Source organism: Heteronotia binoei, chromosome 3 (genome assembly GCF_032191835.1).
Source record: "Heteronotia binoei isolate CCM8104 ecotype False Entrance Well chromosome 3, APGP_CSIRO_Hbin_v1, whole genome shotgun sequence".
In the NCBI taxonomy this organism is placed as follows: Eukaryota; Metazoa; Chordata; class Lepidosauria; order Squamata; family Gekkonidae; genus Heteronotia; species Heteronotia binoei.
Window position 1 is genome coordinate 147,864,125 of NC_083225.1, and position 23,423 is coordinate 147,887,547.

At 41.0% G+C, this 23,423-nt stretch overlaps 1 protein-coding gene across 1 annotated transcript; it reads left to right on the forward strand.

Moving 5' to 3' along the window:
• Window positions 1-105: 105 nt before the first annotated feature.
• On the forward strand, window positions 106-22,051 carry LOC132569116 (cell cycle control protein 50C-like). The gene is given in 10 exon segments (XM_060235298.1): window positions 106-450; window positions 8,127-8,208; window positions 9,029-9,071; window positions 9,073-9,334; window positions 9,730-9,840; window positions 11,521-11,622; window positions 13,000-13,090; window positions 19,683-19,823; window positions 20,572-20,781; window positions 21,664-22,051. Coding segments are annotated over 10 exon segments (1,578 nt in total). The 3' UTR covers window positions 21,855-22,051.
• Window positions 22,052-23,423: the final 1,372 nt, after the last annotated feature.

Genomic DNA, 23,423 nt, shown 5'->3' on the forward strand with positions numbered 1-23,423 from the left:
CAAGACCTGGAGGGCATTAATCAGAGTGAGTCTTTGGAAGTGTGATTTCTTATCATCTCTTTACTCTCCGCTCCCTGGGAGGAGGCCAGAAAGCGAGAAGAGAACATGGCGACTAAAAAGGAGCTGAAGGATTTAACACAGCTCATTGCTTCTTCAGAACAGAATGTAAGGGGCGATATTAAAGCTCTTAAAACAGACTTGAGACAGATGGCCATAGAAATTAAGAACATAAAAAAGGTGGCTGATAAGGCAGCCAAAAAAGCTCAAGTTAATGAAGACAAAATTAAAGAGCTAACGAGCAAATTAGCGTTTGTAAGCGATCGTCAAAGGAGAAGAAACATTCGCTTATCAGGCATCCCTGAAGAGATTACACAGAAAGACCTTGAATCAAAACTACTGGAATGGCTTGAGCGTTATGATTTAAGGATACAAACGGAAGATATAGAAAGAGTACACAGATCTCTCCGCCCCAAGCCAAGCCTGGGAGCAAAGCCAAGGGATGTTATTATGGCTTTTGCAAGAGAGAAAATAAGGGACAATATTTATAAATGTTTGAAACTTCAGAAGGATTTACAGTTTGATGATAATAAAGTTATAGTAAGACAGGACCTCTCTCCAGAGACACTCCAGCAAAGAGCAATACTAAGACCTTATACGCAAAGTCTTTTTGAAAATGGAATATTATTTTCATGGGGCTACCCGGCAGTGATTTTGGTTTTTAAAGAAGGCAAGCTGCTGCGAGCTAAAAATCCAGAAGAGGCAAGAAAAATGTTGGAGAGATTGGGAATCAACATGAGGCCGTTAGAACCAGGAAATGTGGAGGAGCAAGAAGACGAGCAACAGGAACCTTGTGAGAACACTTCAAGTAGCAGTGAAGAAGAAGGAGAGTCGAGTCAGACATTGCAAAGCAAGCCAAAGCGTTTGAGAAAAGACACTGGGGGCTCTTAGTAATGAGGGTCTCCAAGGGAACTTAATATTGCTTTCAATTTACTTTAAAAAAAAATTTTTTTTGGAATAAGATGGCTTATAGAGAAATATTGAAATGAGTTATATTAATTAGATAGGGAGGAAGGGAAAGGAACGTGGACCCCAACTTAGCAACGAAGAGGTCAGGAGGTTATGCCACCTGTATACCCTTTGAGGGTTCTTCTTCGGGGAGGGGGAAGGGGAAAGGTAGTGACCATCAAGTAAGAGAGGATAGAAATGAGCACATATGTATGAGATTTACAAAGGAAAATGGTTGAGACAATTAAAATATTATCTTTAAATATAAATGGGTTGGCTTCAGATTTAAAAAGGTATAGACTGAAAAATATGCTAAAAAAACAGGGAATAGATATAGTGTGTCTCCAGGAGACCCATAAAGGTAAAAAAGATAAAAAACCCCTACTAAACTCTACACTATGGGAAACAAGGGTGGAAGCAAGAGGAACTAGGAAGGCAAGAGGGGTAGCGATACTTACACATTCTAGCTTGAAGTTAGAAGTACTGGATCAAATATCTGATTTAGAGGGAAGATATGTTTTTTTGAAATTTAAGTTGAATAGTAGGAAGTTTACAATAGCATCTATCTATGCCCCAAATATGGGTCAGGTGAGCTTCTTAAATAAGGTATTCCAGAAATTGCAGAACTTTTATGAAGGGGATGTGGTAGTGGCAGGGGACATGAATTATGATTTTAAGAAAAGTAAAACCTTGAAATTTAAGAAATGGAAATTGAAAGATGTGTTCACATATGAAGGGAACAATCCTCAACCTACATATTTCTCTAATAGATTTAAGACTTTTTCATATATAGATTATATTTTAGTAAAGGAATCAAATGAGTTAGAGGTGATGAAGGCAGTAACTGAGCCATTATGGATTTCGGACCACGCTCCTTTAAAGGTGCAATTTAGAATAAGTGAAGAGAGAAAAGAGTTTTCTTGGAAATATAAGGCATATCTGCCCTTGACAGGAAAAGATCGGATGGATTTAAGAAGGGATATAGAATGCTATTTTAGAGAAAATAGAAATTCAGCCACAGAAGGAGTAGTTTGGGATGCGGCTAAGGCAGTTATAAGAGGAGCTTATATAGCTAAGGAAATTAGAATTAGAAAGGAAAATAATAAGGAAAGAAGTAGGATAGTAAATGAGATTAAACGAATACAGAAAGACCTGCAGGGAAATTATAATAGGCAGTCATATGAATTATTCAAAAAACTTAAAAAAGATTTAGAGAACTTGGATTCATTATCTATGTGGAAAAAGGATATATTAGTTAAGAATGAGTACCATAGAATTAATATAAATACAATGAGAAGAATGGCGAATTATTTAAAGACGAAAAAGGAAAAACAAAAAATTGGATGTATTAAGGGAAATGGGGATAAACAATTTTTTAAAAACGCTCGGATAAGAGAGGAATTTGCTACATTCTATCAACAACTATTCAAATCGGGAGAAAACCAAAGATTCGAGGAACAGTTAGATAATAAATTAACGATAGAACAGAGAGAGAGCCTGAATAAAGAAATTACCCGGCAGGAAATAATAGAGGTATTAAAAAGGTTAAAAAATAGGAAATCCCCTGGTTTGGATGGTTTTACGGCAGAATATTATAAAGAAATGGCAGAGTTAATGATACCAGAAATGCAAAGTTTATTTAATTATATTTTAAAAGGGGGGAAAATACCAGATTCATGGAAAAAAGCTGAAATTTTACCAATTTTGAAGCCTCAGAAGGATCCCCTAGAAATAAATTCATATAGGCCAATTAGCCTGATGAATCAAGACTACAAAATATTTACAAAAATTCTAGCTAATAGATTAGAAAAATATTTACCAAACTTGATTAAGGAAGATCAATATGGTTTTGTTAGAGGTAGATTTATTGCAGATCCATTGAGAAATATATTGAATGTTTTGTTCTGTAAGGATAAGAAAACTTTAGCCTTGTTAAAATTAGACGTGTATAAGGCGTTTGATACGGTAAATCACAATTATTTAATGCAGGTATTGGAAAACTTTGGTTTTGATGGGCCCTTTTTAAATGTTGTAAGGGAAATCTATAGGGGGGGTAAAGCAGTAATTAGAATAAATGATGGGCACTCTAGAGAAATTTCGATACAGAGAGGAGTAAAGCAAGGTTGCCCATTGTCCCCTCTGTTATTTGCATTAGCAATTGAACCCCTAGCAGATAGGATACGAAATAGTGGTAGAATTCAGGGATTTCAAATAGGTAAGGAAGAATTGAAATTAAACCTTTTTGCGGACGATATTTTGTTGACAATAAGTAATCCACTGCAGGCAATACGAGAATTGTTAGTTATTTTAGAAGATTTTAAGTTATGTTCGGGACTTGGAATAAACATTAAGAAATCAGAAATAATGTTTATTAATGTAGGTGGGGAAACCAAGAAGGCAATATTAGCCTTAACGGGGATGAAATCAGGAGTTAGCAAAATTAAATATTTAGGAGTTTATCTTAATAAAAATATAGAGAGGCTACAAAAAATGAATTATAATAAGGTGTGGTTAAAGATTTTAAAGAAATTGAAGGAATGGAAGAACAAAAATCTGAGTATCCTAGGGAAAATTAGAGCAATAAAAATGTTTATACTCCCAAAGCTGCTATATTTATTTCAAGTACTTCCTATAAGATTAGATCAGGAAACGATAAGGAAATGGGATGAACATATTAAAAATTGGGTCTTTGGTCGGAAAAAAGCAAGAATACAAAAAAAGTTGATATATATGCCCCAAGATGAACTAGGATGGGGAGTTCCATATTTACAAGCTTATTATGATGCAGTTCAGTTGAAAGCATTGATGGAGCTAGAATGGAGGAAAGGGGATAAATGGGTAAGACTTGAATCTGCAGTCAATAAGGGAGCAGGTAGTAGTGGAATTTACACGAGAGAGATAAAAAAGGTAATGATACAAACCGAAGGTCCAAGAAAAATAGCTTTAATGGTGTGGAAGAGGTGGAAAAAGATCTTAATGCCTTTAACCTCGAAATGGACCCCACTTAAGGATATCTGGGAAAAAGAGATGAACCCAAAATTCTATGAAGAGCTGCAAAGGGAAGATATAATAAGAGTCAAGGATTTGTACAATAGCCAAGGGGCCTTATTACCACTTCAGGAGTTGAACTGTAAGATAGGGAAACAATATTGGTTAAATCTAATGGGATTATATCAAACAATCCGACAAGAAAAGTATAAAGATGCTATTAAAAGAGATGACAATTTTATAGAAAAGGTACTATATGTGGATGAAAGGAAGAAAGGACTGTCAGGGATTATTTACCTTGAATTGGTAAAAGATAAGGAGTTCATGTATAGAACCTTAAAGAACAAATGGAATAAAGAAAAACAAATAACTGATGGGGAGGTGAATAAGTTAATGATGAATTTGAAGAAAATTAAGATAGAGAAATATAGAGAACTGGAAAGGAAGATAATCTTGAAATGGTATAGGACGCCGGCTCAATTGGCATATATGATTAAAGGGATGAAACCAAATTGTTGGCACTGCAATGCAAAAGAAGGGTGGTACTCCCACTTATGGTGGGAGTGCCCCAAGGTTATAGAGTTTTGGGGGAAAATTCGGGGAAAAATAGTGGGGGTATGCAAGTTTAATATTGATATAGATGGGGAGTTGTTATTTATGGGGGTACTGGAAAATAATAAAATTGAGAAACAAAACCAGAGCATTTTCAAAGCAATGATATTAGCAGCACATGCAGTGATAGCATATGGTTGGAAGGAGAGCTCAAAATGGACCCTGGAAAGATGGAACAATTATTTGTATGAATATATACAATCAGACATATTAGAATGTTTAAAACAAGATAAGATATGGGATAGAAAAATTGAAGAGATAAAAGAGAAATGGGATATATACTTCTCATGGGTATTTAAGGGGGAAGCCAACAAAGCTATATTTGAAAAATTGGGAAAAGTGTGCTCATGGTTAAAAATTTAATTGTAACTTTAGTATGGTCACTTGGTGGGGGGGAGGGATATAAATAGGGGTAAAAATGGTGTCACAAGAGAATTGGAAATGTATTCTATGTAATGTAATATTTGAGACACAATAAAATAAAAAATGGAAAAAAAAAAAAAAAAAAAAAAAAAAAAAAAAAAGGCTTTTCTGGATAGTCTAGGTTCTGTTGTCTTTGATTAACTTTATTGTTTTAAAAATACAGTTTGATTGTGTGTGTCCCCCCACCTTCAGCAGCCATCCTGGAATTGTCAAATATTCCTAGCACCATTCTGTGCTCTGTCAGGAACCTTCTGAAAGACTTTAAAGAAACATCAGTGTATGGTGAGCTCAGGTGGTTTTACTAGCTATCTTTTTTTTTTTACTTTGTGATGTGTGTGTTTTTAAAAATAAGTTGCCCAAACTTATGGAGAGTACTTGTTAGCAAGCTGACTAAAGCACTCTCCATTAATCATTTGCTAGTCTCAAGCATAACACCAGAGTCCATTTAAATCTCTTCCAAGCTATTTATTTATTTATTTTATTTATTCGGGATTTGTATCCCGCCCTTCCCACGAGTGGCTATTTTACTGGATGCATCTTTATGTGCTAGAAAAAATTCCAGAACAAATGGGAGAAAAGTGAACAAGATGAGAGCTTTTAGGATCAAGTCCTTCCTGTAGTCCTCCTGTTTATATGATAAGGGCCATAAGTGACTGGCCACTGCTCTTGACATTTCCCTGTCTTTTTGCAGGCATTATCCTGGGTAGGTTCTGGAGCAATTAATATATCTGTCTGCATGTACTTGATGAAGCCTTTTCTGTGCTGTTCCACTTACTGCAGCTTATTCTTTCTTTCATAGAATATTTGAGTGGGTAAAGTTTTCTCATAAGTATCAGGGATCTAATTCCATAGGGTTGCCCGGTACATAAGCACACAATTTTTATTTTGTATTTCCACCACCAAAGTGCCATCAAGTTACAGCTGACTTACAGCAACCTCAACAAGGGGCTTTCAGGGCAAATGAGAAGCAAAGGTGGTTTGTCATTGCCTTCTTCTGTAGAGTCTCCCTTACAATAACCAGCCCAAGTATTTAGCTTATGACATCAGGCTATACCATGCCACCTTCTCTCCCAATACAAGATTAGGTGGGTTTTTTTAAAAAAAATTTTGCTGTACTCTTTTTCCCTCTCTCTTCTTTATCCCATTGAAAAAGTTTGGTGTTGGTTTGGATTGTCTCTTGCAAAGCCATGCAACGTTAGTATAGAGGTGTAGCCAAAGAAGTGACCCACCCAACCTCATTTGGAGTGACAATTCCCCCCCCCCACACACACACACAAAGAAAAAAAAGAATGAAATATTAGACGTGTGGTTCTTTTGATTCTATCCTGACAATTCAGTGGTATTTGCTTTAGAGTTTACTTTACTTTACTTTAAAGCCCTTTATCGTCAGGGACCAGTCTATCTGCTGGACTGCCTTTCTCCGTATATCCCCCAGAGAGCACTGCATTCAGGGACGAAAAATCTACTGTCCATCCCTGGACCAAAAGAAGCCAGGTTGCGTATTACACGAACCAGGGCTTTCTCGGTGGCAGCACCAGAACTCTGGAATGCTCTCCCGGAGACCATAAGGGCCCTGTGGGATTTGCCTACGTTCTGCAGGGCCTGTAAGACTGAATTGTTCTGACAGGCCTTCAATATCTAACTGAGAGAGAGCTGCCACTGGACATCATATAGAGCACCATGTAGAGTACTGGTGGTCACCACCGAATTTTCAGAACCACCTATATTGTATTGTATTAATACAGCACCACGAAAGGGTTTTAAATAATTTAATAATTTAATATATAATCATGTTTTATATGTTTTATTGGTTTTAATGGTAGTAATGTAATGTTGTGAGCCGCCCTGAGACCGCTTGTAATAATAATAATAATAACTTGCAGTCAAGGGCTCTTTTTCTAGCAGGAGCTCGTCTGCATATTAGGGCATGCCCCCCTGATGTAGCCAGTCTTCCTGGAGCTTACTGCTTGCTTCTAATCTGTTTAAATATATGGTGCTAATTAACATTCTTTTGTGAAATGATCATTGTATTTATCAATCATACAGTGGTTTTCAGTAAATCCCTAACTTTTTTTTTCACATCATGAAGAGATTTAAGTAAACTGGTGTTAAACAGCACCAGTTGTCTTGCATTGCTTCTTTAACTGACTTCTGCATTCCATAGTTCATTGTTTATTCAAGAATAACTGCTTGGTGGTTCAGATCAGAGAGACCTGTGTCCAGAAAGCTTCTGTGTGCGCAGGGAGAACTGATTTTTCCCTTCTGATTCCAGTCTTTTAAGCAATACTAAATGTCACTTCAGAACTTTCATCCTTCATAGGGTGCAAGAGACTGTAGAGGAAAAGAGCTTAACATGTGTAAGTACTACACACACCCTGATTCTCCTTTCTTGGAAGTGTTAAAAGTGTGTACAGTTGTTTTAATTCAGTCTGGCAAATCATACATTTGTGGAGTTCTCAGTGTTGGAAATGCCTTTTTTAAAAAAAATGTAGTTGTCTCAGGAAGCAGTAAATAACAATGGCAAAAGCCTGCCCCTCTGTATTTGCAGAATCCAGTTGTGAATAAAATAAAATGGTGGACATGATGCACCCTGGATATATCCATGGCTTGGAAACACCAGTAATTTCCATGGGTGGAAGGTTTTTTCTTCTGTGGTTCACAACTTCATCACCTGCTGCAGCCCAAGATTCCTCCTGAAATGTTGCTTTTGGAGGACAGGGGAACTCTCATGAACAGTTTCTGGGGGGTCAGAGTAGGGGTGGGGATTAGTGTAAATGATCACTTTCCATTCACTGCAATCCTCTGGGATCCAACCCCATGTCACCTCAGTGTTAATCTAATCACCCACAAAAAGAAGCACAGGATGTGGATCTTGGAGACTGTCTGTTTCCTTTATTAAACCACCTTCTAGAACAATTGCATCATAATATAGATCTATAGGCTTTCTAAAAATGAGTTCCTGAACAATTCTGTTTTACATTGCTTGTGGGATGTCAAAAGTGTGGGGGCCTTTCTGACTCTCAGGCTGGCCATTCCATAATGGGGCCACACAACAGAATGCCCATGGATGAGGAATTGTTGATTTCACCCATTTGCAGAGTGGTACCTCAGAAGGCCCCGATCAGTTGAATGAAGCTGTCATGGAGGAGCATAGGAGGAGTGGTAGTCAGTCCTACAGATGTGAGGGTCCAAGGACATAAAGGCCAAAACCTTGAACTGAACCTGTTAATTGAAGGGCAGTCAACAGAATGATGGTAGAACAGGTACAATATGCATGCTGCAATACTAAAAGACCACCAAAGTATCCTTTAGACCACCATCAGTTGTTGTTCACCCGCAGAGATTGCGCCACTCTTGCTTTCCTTTCAGAGAACCTCCTTCCTATATTGCTGACCTTCATTAAATTCTTATGAAATAATATATGCCACAATGACCTTTCACGCATTACAGGACTGGCCTTTAACTGGCAAAAGCCCTATGGCTTCTGTCGTGAATCTTAAACCCACTAAATATAGACAAAACTAGATGCTGCTTGGTGGGCAGGCAATTAACTACAATGAAAATTGGGAGCAAATGTAACCAATAGAATTTCACTCCATCCTCTGATTACCTTATTTTTATTTCAGTCATGCCCAGCAAAATCTGCTGGAGTAGCAGTGAACTGTCAGCTCCAAGGCAGCTTTGGAATGTGTCAACTGTTTTATCTGTGCAAAGCAACAGAATGTGATTCTGCTTGAGTTTCGTCAGACTACAAAAAGGGAAACAACAGTAACATGTCACAAAATGTGCAGGGTTTTCAGGTTGTTACCAAGCTGTAGAGCGGGCCCATAGTTTAAAACTTGCTAAATTCTCCCCTAAGCTGTGTAGAAAAAGAGAGTGGTAATTTTGTGCAGAAACCTGTCAGTGGCATTATCTACTTCCTGCTGTTCTGATTAAAGTACACCAGTAGGTAGGCGGCACCGGCTGGTGAAAAATGAAGATCGGTATATTGAGATATAAGATAAGTTAATAAGTAATTCCAGGAAGTACAAAGGTTTTAAAACGTGATGTATATGCTGGCATCAAGCAAAGCTCTCTCAAGGTATTGTTCTCTAGCAACATCAACATGAATAAAAATGGCCCTCCTACACCAGAGCGGCCATTGAGGTGCCCTGATAACAGTGCATTTAAACAACAGAGACTCCCTGCTTGGAAGCTCAGGCTCACCCCTGCAGTGGTCCTCACCACCTTCTTTGGAATCAGCTTCTTCTGCCTTGCTGTGGGAATTGCTCTTCTACTGGCTGCAACAAGCATGAAAGAAATGCAGGTTTGTTTAAGAATCCTGATTAGCCTTCCTTTTGGGTTGCCTACTCTCTGGGTTAGGAAATTCCTGGAGTTTTGGGGGTGGAGCCCAAGAAGGATGGGGTTTGGGGTGGAGTGGGATTTCAGTTGGGTATAATAAAATAAAGTCCACTATCCAAAGCAGCCATTTTCTCTAGGGGTACTGGCCTCTATAGTTTGAAGATGTATTTCCAGGGCCCACCTGGAGGTTGGCACCTTACCCACCTCAAAGGATGTTATAAGCATAAAGGCAGGAGAGGAAGATAAATTATACTACCTTAAGTTTATTGGAAGAAAGGTAGGATGAGCAATTATAATAATTTCCATTGAGATGATGATGATCAAGCTAAATTTGTATTTGTTGCTTTAACTTTCTGACAGATTAACTATTCAGAGAGATGCTCTGATTGTTCAAAACTACGTGAAAACTCTTCCAACTGGGATAAAGAATGCTTCTGCTTCACCAACTTCACGCTTCTGGAAAGTATGCCAGTACGTGATAGTGCTAAAGCTAATAATGTCAATGGACGTTGCTTACAATAATGTAGAGGAAAATCCAGGCAATATTGTCACCATAACTTAAATATTTTTAAAATTATACATTTCTTAGAAAACTCAACAAAGGGAAGGGAAACTTTTATGACACCCCCCCCCCTCCAATGAATTTGGGCTCTTAATAATATGAAAAGACCAATGAGTATCCAAGATGTTAAGGTGTTGTTGTCAGTATTGGAATTCTGGCTAAGCCAAGCACTTTAAAGCACCACCAATTTTAATGGGGGAGAGTTCAGTACATGCAAATCCCTCCTATACTGGTCAGGAGGACTTTAAAGTGCTTGTCTGTTGTAAATGTTCTTTGTGTGTTATTGGTGCTAAATACCTTTTAAATACTAGTAGGATGTATTGTGATGTGGAGTGGGGTGGGGTTTGTCTCCAGTGTGTTTTCTTATTATCCACTGACCAAGGCTGTGGGTGGAGTTAACTATTGGGACTGATTCCTATATGAGCATGTTGAAGTCTTATACTGAGTCAGACCACTGGGTACATCTACTTCAGTCTTAGCTCATTTGTGACTGAGAGAGACACTAAAGAATTGTTCAGGGTGGTGAGAACCAGAGAGGATTGTGAGGAACTCCAAAGGGATCTGTTGTGGCTGGGTGAGTGGGCGTCAACGTGGCAGATGCGGTTCAATGTGGCCAAGTGCAAAGTAATGCACATTGGGGCCAAGAATCCCAGCTACAAATACAAGTTGATGGGGTGTGAACTGACAGAGACTGACCAAGAGAGAGATCTTGGGGTCGTGGTAGATAACTCACTGAAAATGTCAAGTCAGTGTGTGTTTGCAATAAAAAAGGCCAACGCCATGCTGGGAATTATTAGGAAGGGAATTGAAAACAAATCAGCCAGTATCATAATGCCCCTGTATAAATCGATGGTGCGGTCTCATTTGGAGTACTGTGTGCAGTTCTGGTCGCCGCACCTCAAAAAGGATATTATAGCATTGGAGAAAGTCCAGAGAAGGGCAACTAGAATGATTAAAGGGCTGGAGCACTTTCCCTATGAAGAAAGGTTGAAACGCTTGGGACTCTTTAGCTTGGAGAAACGTCGACTGCGGGGTGACATGATAGAGGTTTACAAGATAATGCATGGGATGGAGAAAGTAGAGAAAGAGGTACTTTTCTCCCTTTCTCACAATACAAGCACTCGTGGGCATTCGATGAAATTGCTGAGCAGACAGGTTAAAACGGATAAAAGGAAGTACTTCTTCACCCAAAGGGTGATTAACATGTGGAATTCACTGCCACAGGAGGTGGTGGCGGCCACAAGTATAGCCACCTTCAATAAGGGTTTAGATAAAAATATGGAGTACAGGTCCATCAGTGGCTATTAGCCACAGTGTGTGTGCATATATAAAAAATTTTTGCCAGTGTGTGACATAGAGTGTTGGACTGGATGGGCCGTTGGCCTGATCCAACATGGCTTCTCTTATGTTCTTAAGAATCTCCCTGTGGCCCTAATTACTGAGCCAAGTCTGATCTCTTTAAATTGTTCAGGCCAAATCCTTCAGAATGTCAGCGTATTCAAATTATGGTTCCTCTTTTCTCAGCTGCTGATAGTGGTGTACCAAGCTCAGGGCTGGCAAGTCACTCTTTATTTCTGTTTTGTTTTTAGGGCAATATCTTTATGTACTATGGATTGCATAACTTTTATCAGAACCACCGTCGATATATTCACTCTAGAAGTGATGCACAGTTATTGGGACAAGATGTTAATGTAAGGATGTTTGAAGTTCTTTTCATACTACTGATATTTTTGTCATGTTGAAGGGGGTTTTTTAATAAAAGGTTGCAATTTTAAGCATATTACTGATAAAGGAGTCTGGCTGGTTTAAAAGAGTTTCAGAGGGTAGCCATGCTGGTCTGTAGTAGAACAGCTAGATTTGGGCGCAGTTATTACCTTCAAGACAAACAAGATTTTCAGGGTTTAAGCTTTCAAGAGTCAAAATCTGACAAAGGAAATTTTGACTCTCAAAAGCTTATACCTTGAAAATTCTGTTCATCTCTAAGGTGCTACTGGACTCGAATCTGGTTGGTTTAAAGCCCTCCTTGTGGCCCAGCCACTGTCAACATTTTATGATGCTGTGAATAATATAATAAATATAAATTGTGAAGACAGAGAATGTTTTTATTCACTGCTGTGGTATAGTTAGGGTGGTGAATCAGGTCTGGGGAGACATGATTCAAATCCCCATTCAGATCTTGAAGGATAAGGGGGGAGGGGACCCCCACCAATCTCTCTTTCTCAGACTGACTTCCTTCACAGGGAGGAATGGAGAAACATGGATGCTGCCTTAAACTCCTTGGAGAGTATGATAAAAATGGGAGAGATGAAGTGAAGACAGTGATGAGAGAGGCTGCCCAGCCTTTTCAGAAAGCATTTCATTTCCTTCGGCCCAACCGACTGTTTTTAAACATTTACATCCTTTTAGAGTATGTCTTTTTACCCCTTTTACCTGGATGCAAGTCATTAGGGCTGGTTTAGTGATTTATATAGGGGTTTTTTTGTTGTATAAACCATTTGAATGACAGAGAACATGGCACTGAAATGCTTGTTTGTGTGAGGCAATTGAGTGGTCCAATATCTTTTCTGAGCTCAACTTGACAAAGTGATTTAACTTCACCTCCATGTGCTTTTGTTTTCCAGTCTGTAAAGTATCCAATATCAACCCAACAGGTGGAATTAAGAGATTAACGATGCCAATTTAATTGGATGCTGTGCAATTCAGAAATAGATCTACCAGTTGCTGTCATGAGGGAATGGAAATTGTCTGGGACAATTCAGGCTAGCTAATCCTTCCAGTGTTAAAAGACATGATTGTAAATTGTTTCTATATTTTCTGGATTTCTATATTTTGTGGATAGTTTACTAACAGGATTTTGAACAGAATCTAAGGAACCTATAATTTCCCCGTCCCCCTGTCATAACTAACGTTACATTTAGGGTTAGAATTTAGTAAAGAAAAACAATCAGTAACATCAAATTGCACATTCAATTGATACATGTTGCTATGCCAATGTATGCTTAAATAACTAAAAATTCTGGCTGTCCAGAGAGACACTCCTAATTGTCTCATGCCTCCCTTGCATTCAGATTCAAAACAGCAATTGTGAACCTTTCGCAACTTACAAAAATGGGACACCAATGGCTCCATGTGGTGCCATTGCAAATAGCATGTTCAACGGTGAGTGCCATCTGCATTTTAAAATCATTTTTACTTGACTGTGCTTAACTCCATGTCAGAATCTCTTCTAACTGTGCTAAGCTTCACCTACTGATTATCTCTGTGTACACTTGGGATCCAGTGATGTGACAGCAGTGTGTTGCCTCCCCAATGCCTTTTTGAGTGCTGATTCAACACTTGAAAATGTTGGGGGGAACAAGAGCATATCATACCACCGTGCCATGGATAACATCTAATTTGGCTCCTAGAGTTCCAAAAGAGAAGAATCTTACCATGCTGGAAATGACCCTCCCCTGCTGTCTGCCTTCAGCCCAACTAATCCAAAAGTCCACTGACTATCATGGACTGCTGTTCTAACAGATCTGGGCTGAAAAATGATCAATAGCTTGTAATATCCTAATCAAGTCAAGTTATCTATGTCATGCAGTGGTTAATGCTGGTCTGGGAAGAAGCTTAGTAAAAGCTCACTGAGTAAAAGGTTCTTTCTTAGATTCTTAACCTTGAGCTAGATGCACTCTCAGCATAACCTACCTTACAGATATGTTGTGAAGACAAAATGTGGGAAGGATGAGACCCTCTATACCAGTGTTCCCTCTTAAGCTGAGTGTGAGCTAGCTCACAGTTTTTTAGCCTCCAGCTCACACATTTTTGTCTTAACTCAGGAAGGTTTAACTTTAATGCCAGTAGCTCACAAAGTGGAATTTTTGCTCACAAGACTCCACAGTTTAGAGGGAGCATTGCTCTACACTGCACAGAACTCCTTGGGTGGGATTATCTGTGAATATAACAAAGGTCTGAGGGAGTGTTTATTTACTTTATTTGTACCCAGAGGTCATTTTGTAGAAAAATAGGTGGAGGAGCTCATCCAGGGATTGTTATGCAGCTGCACATACTATTCAATGGATAAGGAAGTGGGACTCTCAGGAGAAACTCTCAGAAAGGTTCAGAAGCTATGCTCCTGTGAGCTCCCACTGAATCTGAGGCCTGTTTGTACCCCAGCTTTCTCCCCAGCAGGGACCCAAAGCAGCTCACATCATTCTCCACTCTTATTATATCCTCAGAACAATCCTGAGGTAGATTGGGTTGTGTGTGTGACTGGCTCAAGCTCACCCAGCGAGCTTCCATGATGGATTTGGGCTTCAAACCTGATCTCCCAGATCCTAGTCTGACACTCTAATCCATTATACCACACTAGCTTCCATACAGATCAACTCAGCAGGCAGATAAGCAACTGAGGGATTCACCAATTCCCCTAAGAGGGCCAAAATAGACATGCATTTTTCTTGCATATGTAGGTCTCAGAGAGGCCTGAGAGGAACAGAACAGAGCAGAGCAGCTCTGATAAGCTGAGACAGCTGGAGAAGTTGCTAAGAATTTCTGCGTTTTGAAAGACTTCATTCTGAGGCTTGGGTGACTGCTGAAAAGGCTGAGTTGTGATAGCTGGGGAACTGCTGTACGTTTGGGTGAGTGGGCTAAAGGTGAAAGTGATTGATTGATTGATTGAGAGTAATTGTTGATGATTGCTTAGGTGTGGTCTGCTCCACCCTCTTTGCATTTTAAGCTGCGCCTTGCCAAAGGCGCGAGCCGAAGGGCGAGAGCCGAAGGGCGAGAGCTAAAGGGCGAGAGCTAAAGGGCTCTTGGCCTGTGGCTGTTTGCCTGGGGGCTTCCTAAGGACCAGGAACCCAGATCCCTGATTTCCTTGTTCTCCCAATAAGGTAAGTTGACCTTCCAGAAGGGGAGCCACGTAAACAACAGCATTTAAAGAGGACTGTATATTTAATATATATATCATGAAGGTAGAATGCCAGCAGGGGGGTGGGGGCTTTCCAGTGTTTTGCACTGAGTGTCACATGTATGACTATCTGCCCACAGGACAGAAGTCTTGGGTGTGTGCTCGATGCAAGGAGCTCCTGGTCCTCAGGGAACGAGTTCGTACCCTTGAGGCCGAGGTGACTGCCCTGGAGAAGCAGAGACGGTCAGTTAGGCAATTGGGGAAGACTCTTGGGGGCGTATTAGATGAGCCCCACTCTGAATGTGGCAGCCCCGTTGCTGCCAGAGAGCGTGAGGGTCTAGAGGGAACAGGGCACCTTGCTGAGGATAAGGGGAATGCGCCCTCAGAAGGGACCTCTTCTTCGGTTGGTGAGCGGGTATCCTTTCGCGCCAAGGAACCATCCCTGGGCAGGGGGAGAGGGGGGGTCTTGGTAGTTGGTGATTCGATCCTTAGGCAAGTAGACAGCTGGGTGGCGAAACCGCGTATTGACCGTATGGTGACTTGCCTGCCTGGTGCGAAGGTAGCGGACATTACGCGTGTAGTAGATAGGCTGATAGACAGTGCTGGGGAGGAGCCTGTGGTCATGGTGCATGTTGGCACCAACGATGTGGGGAAATGCAGTCGTGAGGTCCTGGAGGAGAAATTTAGGCTGCTAGGTGGGAGACTTAAGGCCAGGACCTCCAAGGTGGCCTTCTCGGAAGTGCTACCTGTTCCACGTGCAGGGCAGGAGAGACAGGCGCAAATTAGAAGTCTCAATGTGTGGATGAGACGATGGTGTAAGGAGGAAGGGTTTAAGTTTGTTAGGCGCTGGGATGCTTTCTGGAACAAGCCGGAGCTGTACAAAAGAGACGGTCTCCACTTGTCTCCGGATGGAACCAGGCTGCTGGCGCTTAAAATCAAAAAGGTGGCAGAGCAGTTTTTAAACTAAATCTTGGGGGAAAGCCGACAGGAGATGGAATGTCTCTGGTTCGGGAGGACTCGTCTCAAAGAGATGAAGGGTTGGCTTCTATTTTTCTACCGAGTAACGGATCAGAGTTGTCCACTGTGATGGTGACAAACAGTATGGACTGTCTGCTAGAGTCTCGAGGCGGCAGGAGAGAGGTGGCGGGCCTAGCTTGCTTGGGAAATTATAAATGTTTGTATGCAAATGCTAGAAGTGTCCGAAGTAAAATTGGTGAATTGGAATGTTTAGTGTTGGGAGAAAACATAGACATTGTGGGAATTTCAGAAACTTGGTGGAATGAGGAGAATCAGTGGGACACGGTGATTCCTGGATATAAGTTATATCGGAAGGATAGGGAGGGAAGGGTTGGAGGTGGGGTGGCTCTGTATGTCAGAGAGGATATACGGTCCAGTAAGACTGAGGTCAGAGAATTAGATTCCCTTTTAGAAATGCTTTGGGTTGAAATAGAGGGCCCAAAAGGAAATTTAACTATGGGAGTTTGTTATCGCCCACCAAATCAAAAGAGAGAGGACGATTATAATATGATGGAGGGATTAAAGATAGCGGCTAAACGTAAAAACTGTGTCGTAATAGGTGATTTTAACTACCCGCAGATTGATTGGGTTAATATGTGTTCTGGTCGAGAGAAAGAGATTGAGTTTCTTGATGCTCTCAATGACTGTGCTATGGAGCAGATGGTCTCAGAACCTACCAGGGGTGGGGCGATCCTGGATCTGGTCCTAAGTAATGCCCAAGACTTGGTGAGAGACGTAAAAGTGATTGCGCCGCTTGGGAACAGTGACCATAATGTTATTGATTTCACCATTTGTATAAATAGGGAGTTGCCCAAAAAGACCGCCACAACCACATTTAACTTTAAAAGGGGTAAATTCTCTGAGATGAGGAGGCATGTGAGGAGGAAACTGAAAGGAAAGGTAAATACGGTCAAAACCCTTGGGGAAGCTTGGAGACTATTTAAAACTATAATCCTAGAAGCTCAGATAAAATACATACCACAAGTTAGGAAAGGCACAAACAGGTATAAGAAGAGGCCAGCATGGTTAACAAACAAAGTAATGGAAGCTGTAAAAGGTAAGAAGGACTCCTTTAAGCGGTGGAAAACCAGTCCAAGTGAGATTAATAAAAGGGAACACAGGCAGTGGCAAATCAAATGCAAGACTGTGATCAGGCAGGCAAAAAGGGACTATGAGGAGCATATTGCAAAAAACATAAAGACCAACAATAAAAATTTCTTCAAATATATTAGAAGTAGGAAACCAGCCAGGGAAGCAGTGGGGCCCTTGGATGACCATGGGGTAAAAGGATTACTGAAGGAGGATGGGGAAATGGCTGAGAAGCTGAATGCATTTTTTGCCTCCGTCTTCACCGTGGAAGATGAGAAGTGTTTGCCCGCCCCAGAACCACTAATATTGGAAGGGGTGTTGAAAGACCTGAGTCAGATTGAGGTGACAAAAGAGGAGGTCCTACAACTGATAGACAAATTAAAAACTAATAAGTCACCGGGTCCGGATGGCATACATCCGAGAGTTCTGAAAGAACTCAAAGTTGAACTTGTGGATCTTCTAACAAAAATCTGTAATCTTTCATTGAAATCTGCCTCCGTTCCTGAGGACTGGAAGGTAGCAAATGTCACCCCCATCTTTAAAAAGGGTTCCAGAGGAGATCCGGGAAATTACAGGCCAGTCAGTCTGACTTCAATACCGGGAAAGTTGGTAGAAACCATTATCAAGGACAGAATGAGTAGGCACATTGATGAACACGGGTTATTGAGGGAGACTCAGCATGGGTTCTGCAAGGGAAGATCTTGCCTCACTAACCTGTTACATTTCTTTGAGGGGGTGAACAAACATGTGGACAAAGGAGACCCGATAGATGTTGTTTACCTTGACTTCCAGAAAGCTTTTGATAAAGTTCCTCATCAAAGGCTCCTTAGAAAGCTTGAGAGTCATGGAGTAAAAGGACAGGTCCTCTTGTGGATCAAAAACTGGCTGAGTAATAGGAAGCAGAGAGTGAGTATAAATGGGCAGTCTTCGCAGTGGAGGACGGTAAGCAGTGGGGTGCCGCAGGGCTCGGTACTGGGTCCCATCCTCTTTAACTTGTTCATAAATGATTTAGAGTTGGGAGTGAGCAGTGAAGTGGTCAAATTTGCGGATGACACTAAATTGTTCAGGGTGGTGAGAACCAGAGAGGATTGTGAGGAACTCCAAAGGGATCTGTTGAGGCTGGGTGAGTGGGCGTCAACGTGGCAGATGCGGTTCAATGTGGCCAAGTGCAAAGTAATGCACATTGGGGCCAAGAATCCCAGCTACAAATACAAGTTGATGGGGTGTGAACTGGCAGAGACAGACCAAGAGAGAGATCTTGGGGTCATGGTAGATAATTCACTGAAAATGTCAAGACAGTGTGCGTTTGCAATAAAAAAGGCCAACGCCATGCTGGGAATTATTAGGAAGGGAATTGAAAACAAATCAGCCAGTATCATAATGCCTCTGTATAAATCGATGGTGCGGTCTCATTTGGAGTACTGTGTGCAGTTCTGGTCGCCGCACCTCAAAAAGGATATTATAGCATTGGAGAAAGTTCAGAAAAGGGCAACTAAAATGATTAAAGGGCTGGAACACCTTCCCTATGAAGAAAGGTTGAAACGCTTAGGGCTCTTTAGCTTGGAGAAACGTCGACTGAGGGGTGACATGATAGAAGTTTACAAGATAATGCATGGGATGGAGAAAGTAGAGAAAGAAGTACTTTTCTCCCTTTCTCACAATACAAGAACTCGTGGGCATTCGATGAAATTGCTGAGCAGACAGGTTAAAACGGATAAAAGGAAGTACTTCTTCACCCAAAGGGTGATTAACATGTGGAATTCACTGCCACAGGAGGTGGTGGCGTCCACAAGCATAGCCACCTTCAAGAAGGGGTTAGATAAAAATATGGAGCAGAGGTCCATCAGTGGCTATTAGCCACAGTGTGTGTGTGTGTGTGTGTGTGTGTGTATATATATATATATATATATATATATATATATATATATATATATATATATATATATATATATATATATATATATATATATATATTTGGCCGCTGTGTGACACAGAATGTTGGACTGGATGGGCCATTGGCCTGATCTAACATGGCTTCTCTTATGTTCTTATGTCTGCAAACCAAAATACAAGGGGGGACAGGGGAAATGCATCTGTCATGCTGTCTTAACATTTGTACTCTGATCAGTAACAGCAAGAGAGCTGCTAGAGAACAGCAATAGGAGGGGACAGGTCTGAGATCTCATCAGTCTTCATGTTCCTTAAAAGCAGCTATAGAGGGGTGATTGTGGAGTGTTGTTAATTGTTACCCTTAGCTGCTATTCGCCCAAAGAAAAGCAACCTCTCATACACATATTCCAAATGAAATAAATTACAGTCTCATTTTAGACACCAAGTTAGCTGCATATTTTGTAGATTCAGGTGAGTAGCTGCATGTTGGTCTGAAGCTGCAGAACAAAATTTGAGTCCAGTGGCACCTTTAAGATCAACAAAGTTTTATTCAAGGTATAAACTTTTGTCTGCAAGCCACTGTAAATACTCTCATATGCCTGTGTTAGTAACTGAAACTGTCTTCAGTAATGGAAGGGATATTCTTGCTCTGGAAATTTAACCACTTTCCTTCTTGTGAGAGAGAGGATCTTAACATTTGAGAGAGAAGTTAATCCCTTCTTTCCACTTCCACTCTCTGTCTGCTTTAGAAGCATGGTGCACGAGTGGCACTTGTTCATGCATTCTTGTGGCTCTGCTAAATAGTTACATCGCAGATGTTTGTTATTGACTTGGCATAAGATGTTGCTTCTGAAATCTACCCAGATACAATCGGCCTTTTTTACTATCCTAATTCCACAACTGCGCTGCAAGTCCCATTGCTGAGACGAGGGAACACATGGTGGACTGATAAAAATGTGAAATTCCGTAATCCAACATCACACAATTTATCTTCTGCATTTGCTGGTAAGAATTATCCTGTTGGCTTCTTTTAGCTTAAAGACAGTGCATCAATTTGTGAGATGCAGCCAGCAGCCTTGTGGGGGGTGGGGGGGGGGGGGAGTCTATTTCTTGTACAGCTTGAGCACATCTCAAGAGCTGTGATGCAAGCCAATTTCTGGCTGCCATCAGGGTGGAATGAAAGACTTCCCCCACCCCCATCCTAGCAACAAGAAACAGTGGCATTGGAAATTACCACTTCCCTACCTTGCCCCACTCATTATGCAAAAAGACTTGTATAATGTGTAATTAGCCATTGATTTTTATCTTTGCTGTTTTGTTAACACATTCGTTATTACTGTTTCCCTGGCTCAGAACATGCATATTGGCGGTGAGACATCAGGCCATTAAGCTGTGTGTCCTCAGCCTGCCCCTAGCTTTCTAAGAGCAATTCTCATGTCCCACGAAATTACATTCCTAATGCCAATGAGAATTAAGCTGGCAGCTTCTAGCTACATATTTCCACACTACTATTTATTTCTTGGTCCCTCTAGAGCAGGTGTTCTGTGATGACATTATGGAACTAGATTCCACAGCTGAGACTTGACTATGTATACAGCTAGATAACCACCTTGGACTAAGGGTGCTTGTTCCCTTACTGGGAAGCAAATCCTCATTGTCTTTTTGCTCTTTAGTCATGTCTGAGCAATCATCTTTAGGATTCAGCTGAAAGTAGTACTGAAACTTATCCCTGTGCCTCTGTTTGTCTTCCTAGGGACAGCAAGACCCCCATACTGGCACAAACCAGCCTATTTACTAGATACGGAGGATGAAGAAAACAATGGTTATACAAATGATGACTTTATTATCTGGATGCGAGTAGCAGCCTTCCCTACATTCAAAAACCTTTACTGTCATCTCAGCCGCATCAGTGAGTTTGCAGATGGGCTCCCTGCGGGAAATTATGGCCTGCATATATCTTACAGTATCCTTTCTCTGCAGGTTTGCTTAATGTTGAGAGGGAAATGCAGGCTCTTGCTACGCAAGCTGTGATTCAGAACACATGTCACAGCCTGGCTTTGCACAGCCTAGCTCCACTCCATAGTGATGGGTACTGAGGAATTGTCTCCCTGATAGATGAATGACTGACAGCTTCTGACATCTCTTGCCACTCTTTTGGCTGTAGGAAAATTAGAGAGAGATAACACTTCCATCATTTAGCTGATTCAGAAATAAGGTAGTGGGGGAAAATGCTTCACAGAATGTCTATACCAGCCTAGCTCCATTGATTTTCAACACCAGCATCAATATACTGAATCAGAATCAAGATCCAAGTGTAGTACATCAAGCACAAAATGCATTTAAAGGGTAAGAAAAGTACTGTCTGCAGTTGGATGAGTGCTTTGATAATACCTAATTTAACCATATTCCTTTTGTTATGACTTCACCATGACCAGTTTTAGCTTAATTGAGCTGCAGATGTTCTTTTATTACAAATTCATGCATACCCACACCTATTTTGTACATTAAAACGATGTACTATAAAATGTATGTTAACTTCTGATGCAGTTTCTTGGGAGGAAATAGGTATGACAGAAGTATTCTAATGCTAAAAAGCAACATCCCCCCCCGCTGTCATGTTAATACATGAATGAATTTCTTATTCTTTCTTTTAAAAAGATCTGTTTGGCTCTTCTGTGTTAGTGACTGAACCATGAGAAAACTGGATATGCATAACATTTGTTGACGGAGATTTTAAAAACTCGTGTCTATGTTATCATGTATATTGGAGGTATGCTAATTTTTTCGATGATGTTATGGAACAAAAGTCACTCTTACCTGGTGAACCTTAACATGATGTTACCAGATTTCCCAGTCACCAGTTTTGATGGGAGAAAGTATATTGTCCTCTCAACAGTGACATGGAGTGGAGGAAGAAGCCTTTTTCTAGGATTAGCTTACATTGTTACTGGTGCAGTCACCCTATTGGCAAGTTGTGCCATTATGGCAATTTACTTGAAATTCAGAAAAAAGACAACAAAATCCCAAGATCAGTGAAGAAATAAAGGAGGGAAAAGGACACCTAAAGAGTGAGAGACCACAAATATGGGTTTAAATATCCAGCTTTATTAACTTGACCAGAAGGCTGCTGCAAAGCAGGGCTACCTATTAAAGAACTCTCACTAGTAAAAAGAGATTGACTAGGCCTACAGTGCTTGCCTTACAATTCCATTAGTACAAATGTGAGTGCATATAAGTTATACACACTCACCACTATGTCCCTGGTCAAGCATTACGTTCTTCTAGTAGTAATCTGCTGGTGATCCCCAGCCCCAAGGAGGCCTGGCTGTCCTTGACTAGGGCCAGGACTTTTTCTGTCCAGGCCCCAACCTGGTGGAACTCTCTGCCAGATGACATCTGGATCTGGGCCCTGCAGGAACGTATGCAGTTCTGCAGGGCCTGTAAGGCAGAGATGTTCTGCGAGGCTTTCGATTAAGGGCAGCAGTGGTTGGCACCTTCCCTTCCTTTTTTTGTCCACCCTCTTCAGAAATTTTACACACACACCCCGGTATGGTCTGATAGTTTGGAAGGAGAACTTAACTAGCGAGATGCCATCATGGATTTTTAGAGTTTTATTGACTCAACTTTTTGAAATGTTTTAATCTAAATTGTATTGATTTGTATTGCTTTAACTGTTGTACATTGCCCAGAGCCTAGCAATTAAATAAGTCCAATAAATAACAACCATCACTGTAGGACTAAGTTTCCCCCTAACGCCTTCTCTTTCATATTCTTCAACCAGTTGCCATAACAGGGTTACAGCTCCCAGAGATGACTTTCCCCAACTACCCAATAATTTTATTTGATTCTTATTTGGTCTAATGGTTCATATGCATCCATTTTAGTCAAAGCTGTGCATGAGCAAACTGACTTTATGAATGCTATAGCCACATCACTGTATTATGCGGTACAGTTATTCTATATTAGTGCATAAGAATTTCTGATGTTTTCTTCTGCCCACTCACAGACCGAAGTGCCATGCCACCTCTGCAGTGCCAGCTCCAGGTCTAGAGGGCAAGATGCTTCAGTGAACCTGCCTCCTTGTCCCTCCCCTCTCAGTTGCACTCATGTGTTTGAGGCCCAGTGCTCACTAATGGCCAGAGGATGGAGGGAAACGGTGGTACCTGCTCCTCTTGCCCTCTAGGTGGAAGAGGACAACCAAGCAGGGAACAGTAGCAAATAAGCCGAAAAGCAGGGCCAGGGGGCTCTGGGCCTGGCAATAGGCCCCCTTCTGGGATACAGGTCACACAGCATAACTGGGAGCAAAACTGTTTCAAAAGCAATTACTCCAGGTCCTACAATATTGAACGTGTGTCCCTTAAAACATCACTATAACAGCACCCGCCTCACGGTCCCACTGGATCGCTTTTATGTGCTGTTTATGGCTACCCCAGCCCCTCTTTCTCCTCAGTTCTGCCTTTTAAAACTTTTCCCTCAGGACTATAGAACTCGGGTGTGTATGATATGGATTTCACTCTTCTAGTCTCTTCAGGGGTTTTGCTTTCAGATGGATGTATAGTACAATTTGTTGGGGACCACAGCAGCTTTGACAGTTTTCCCAAATTA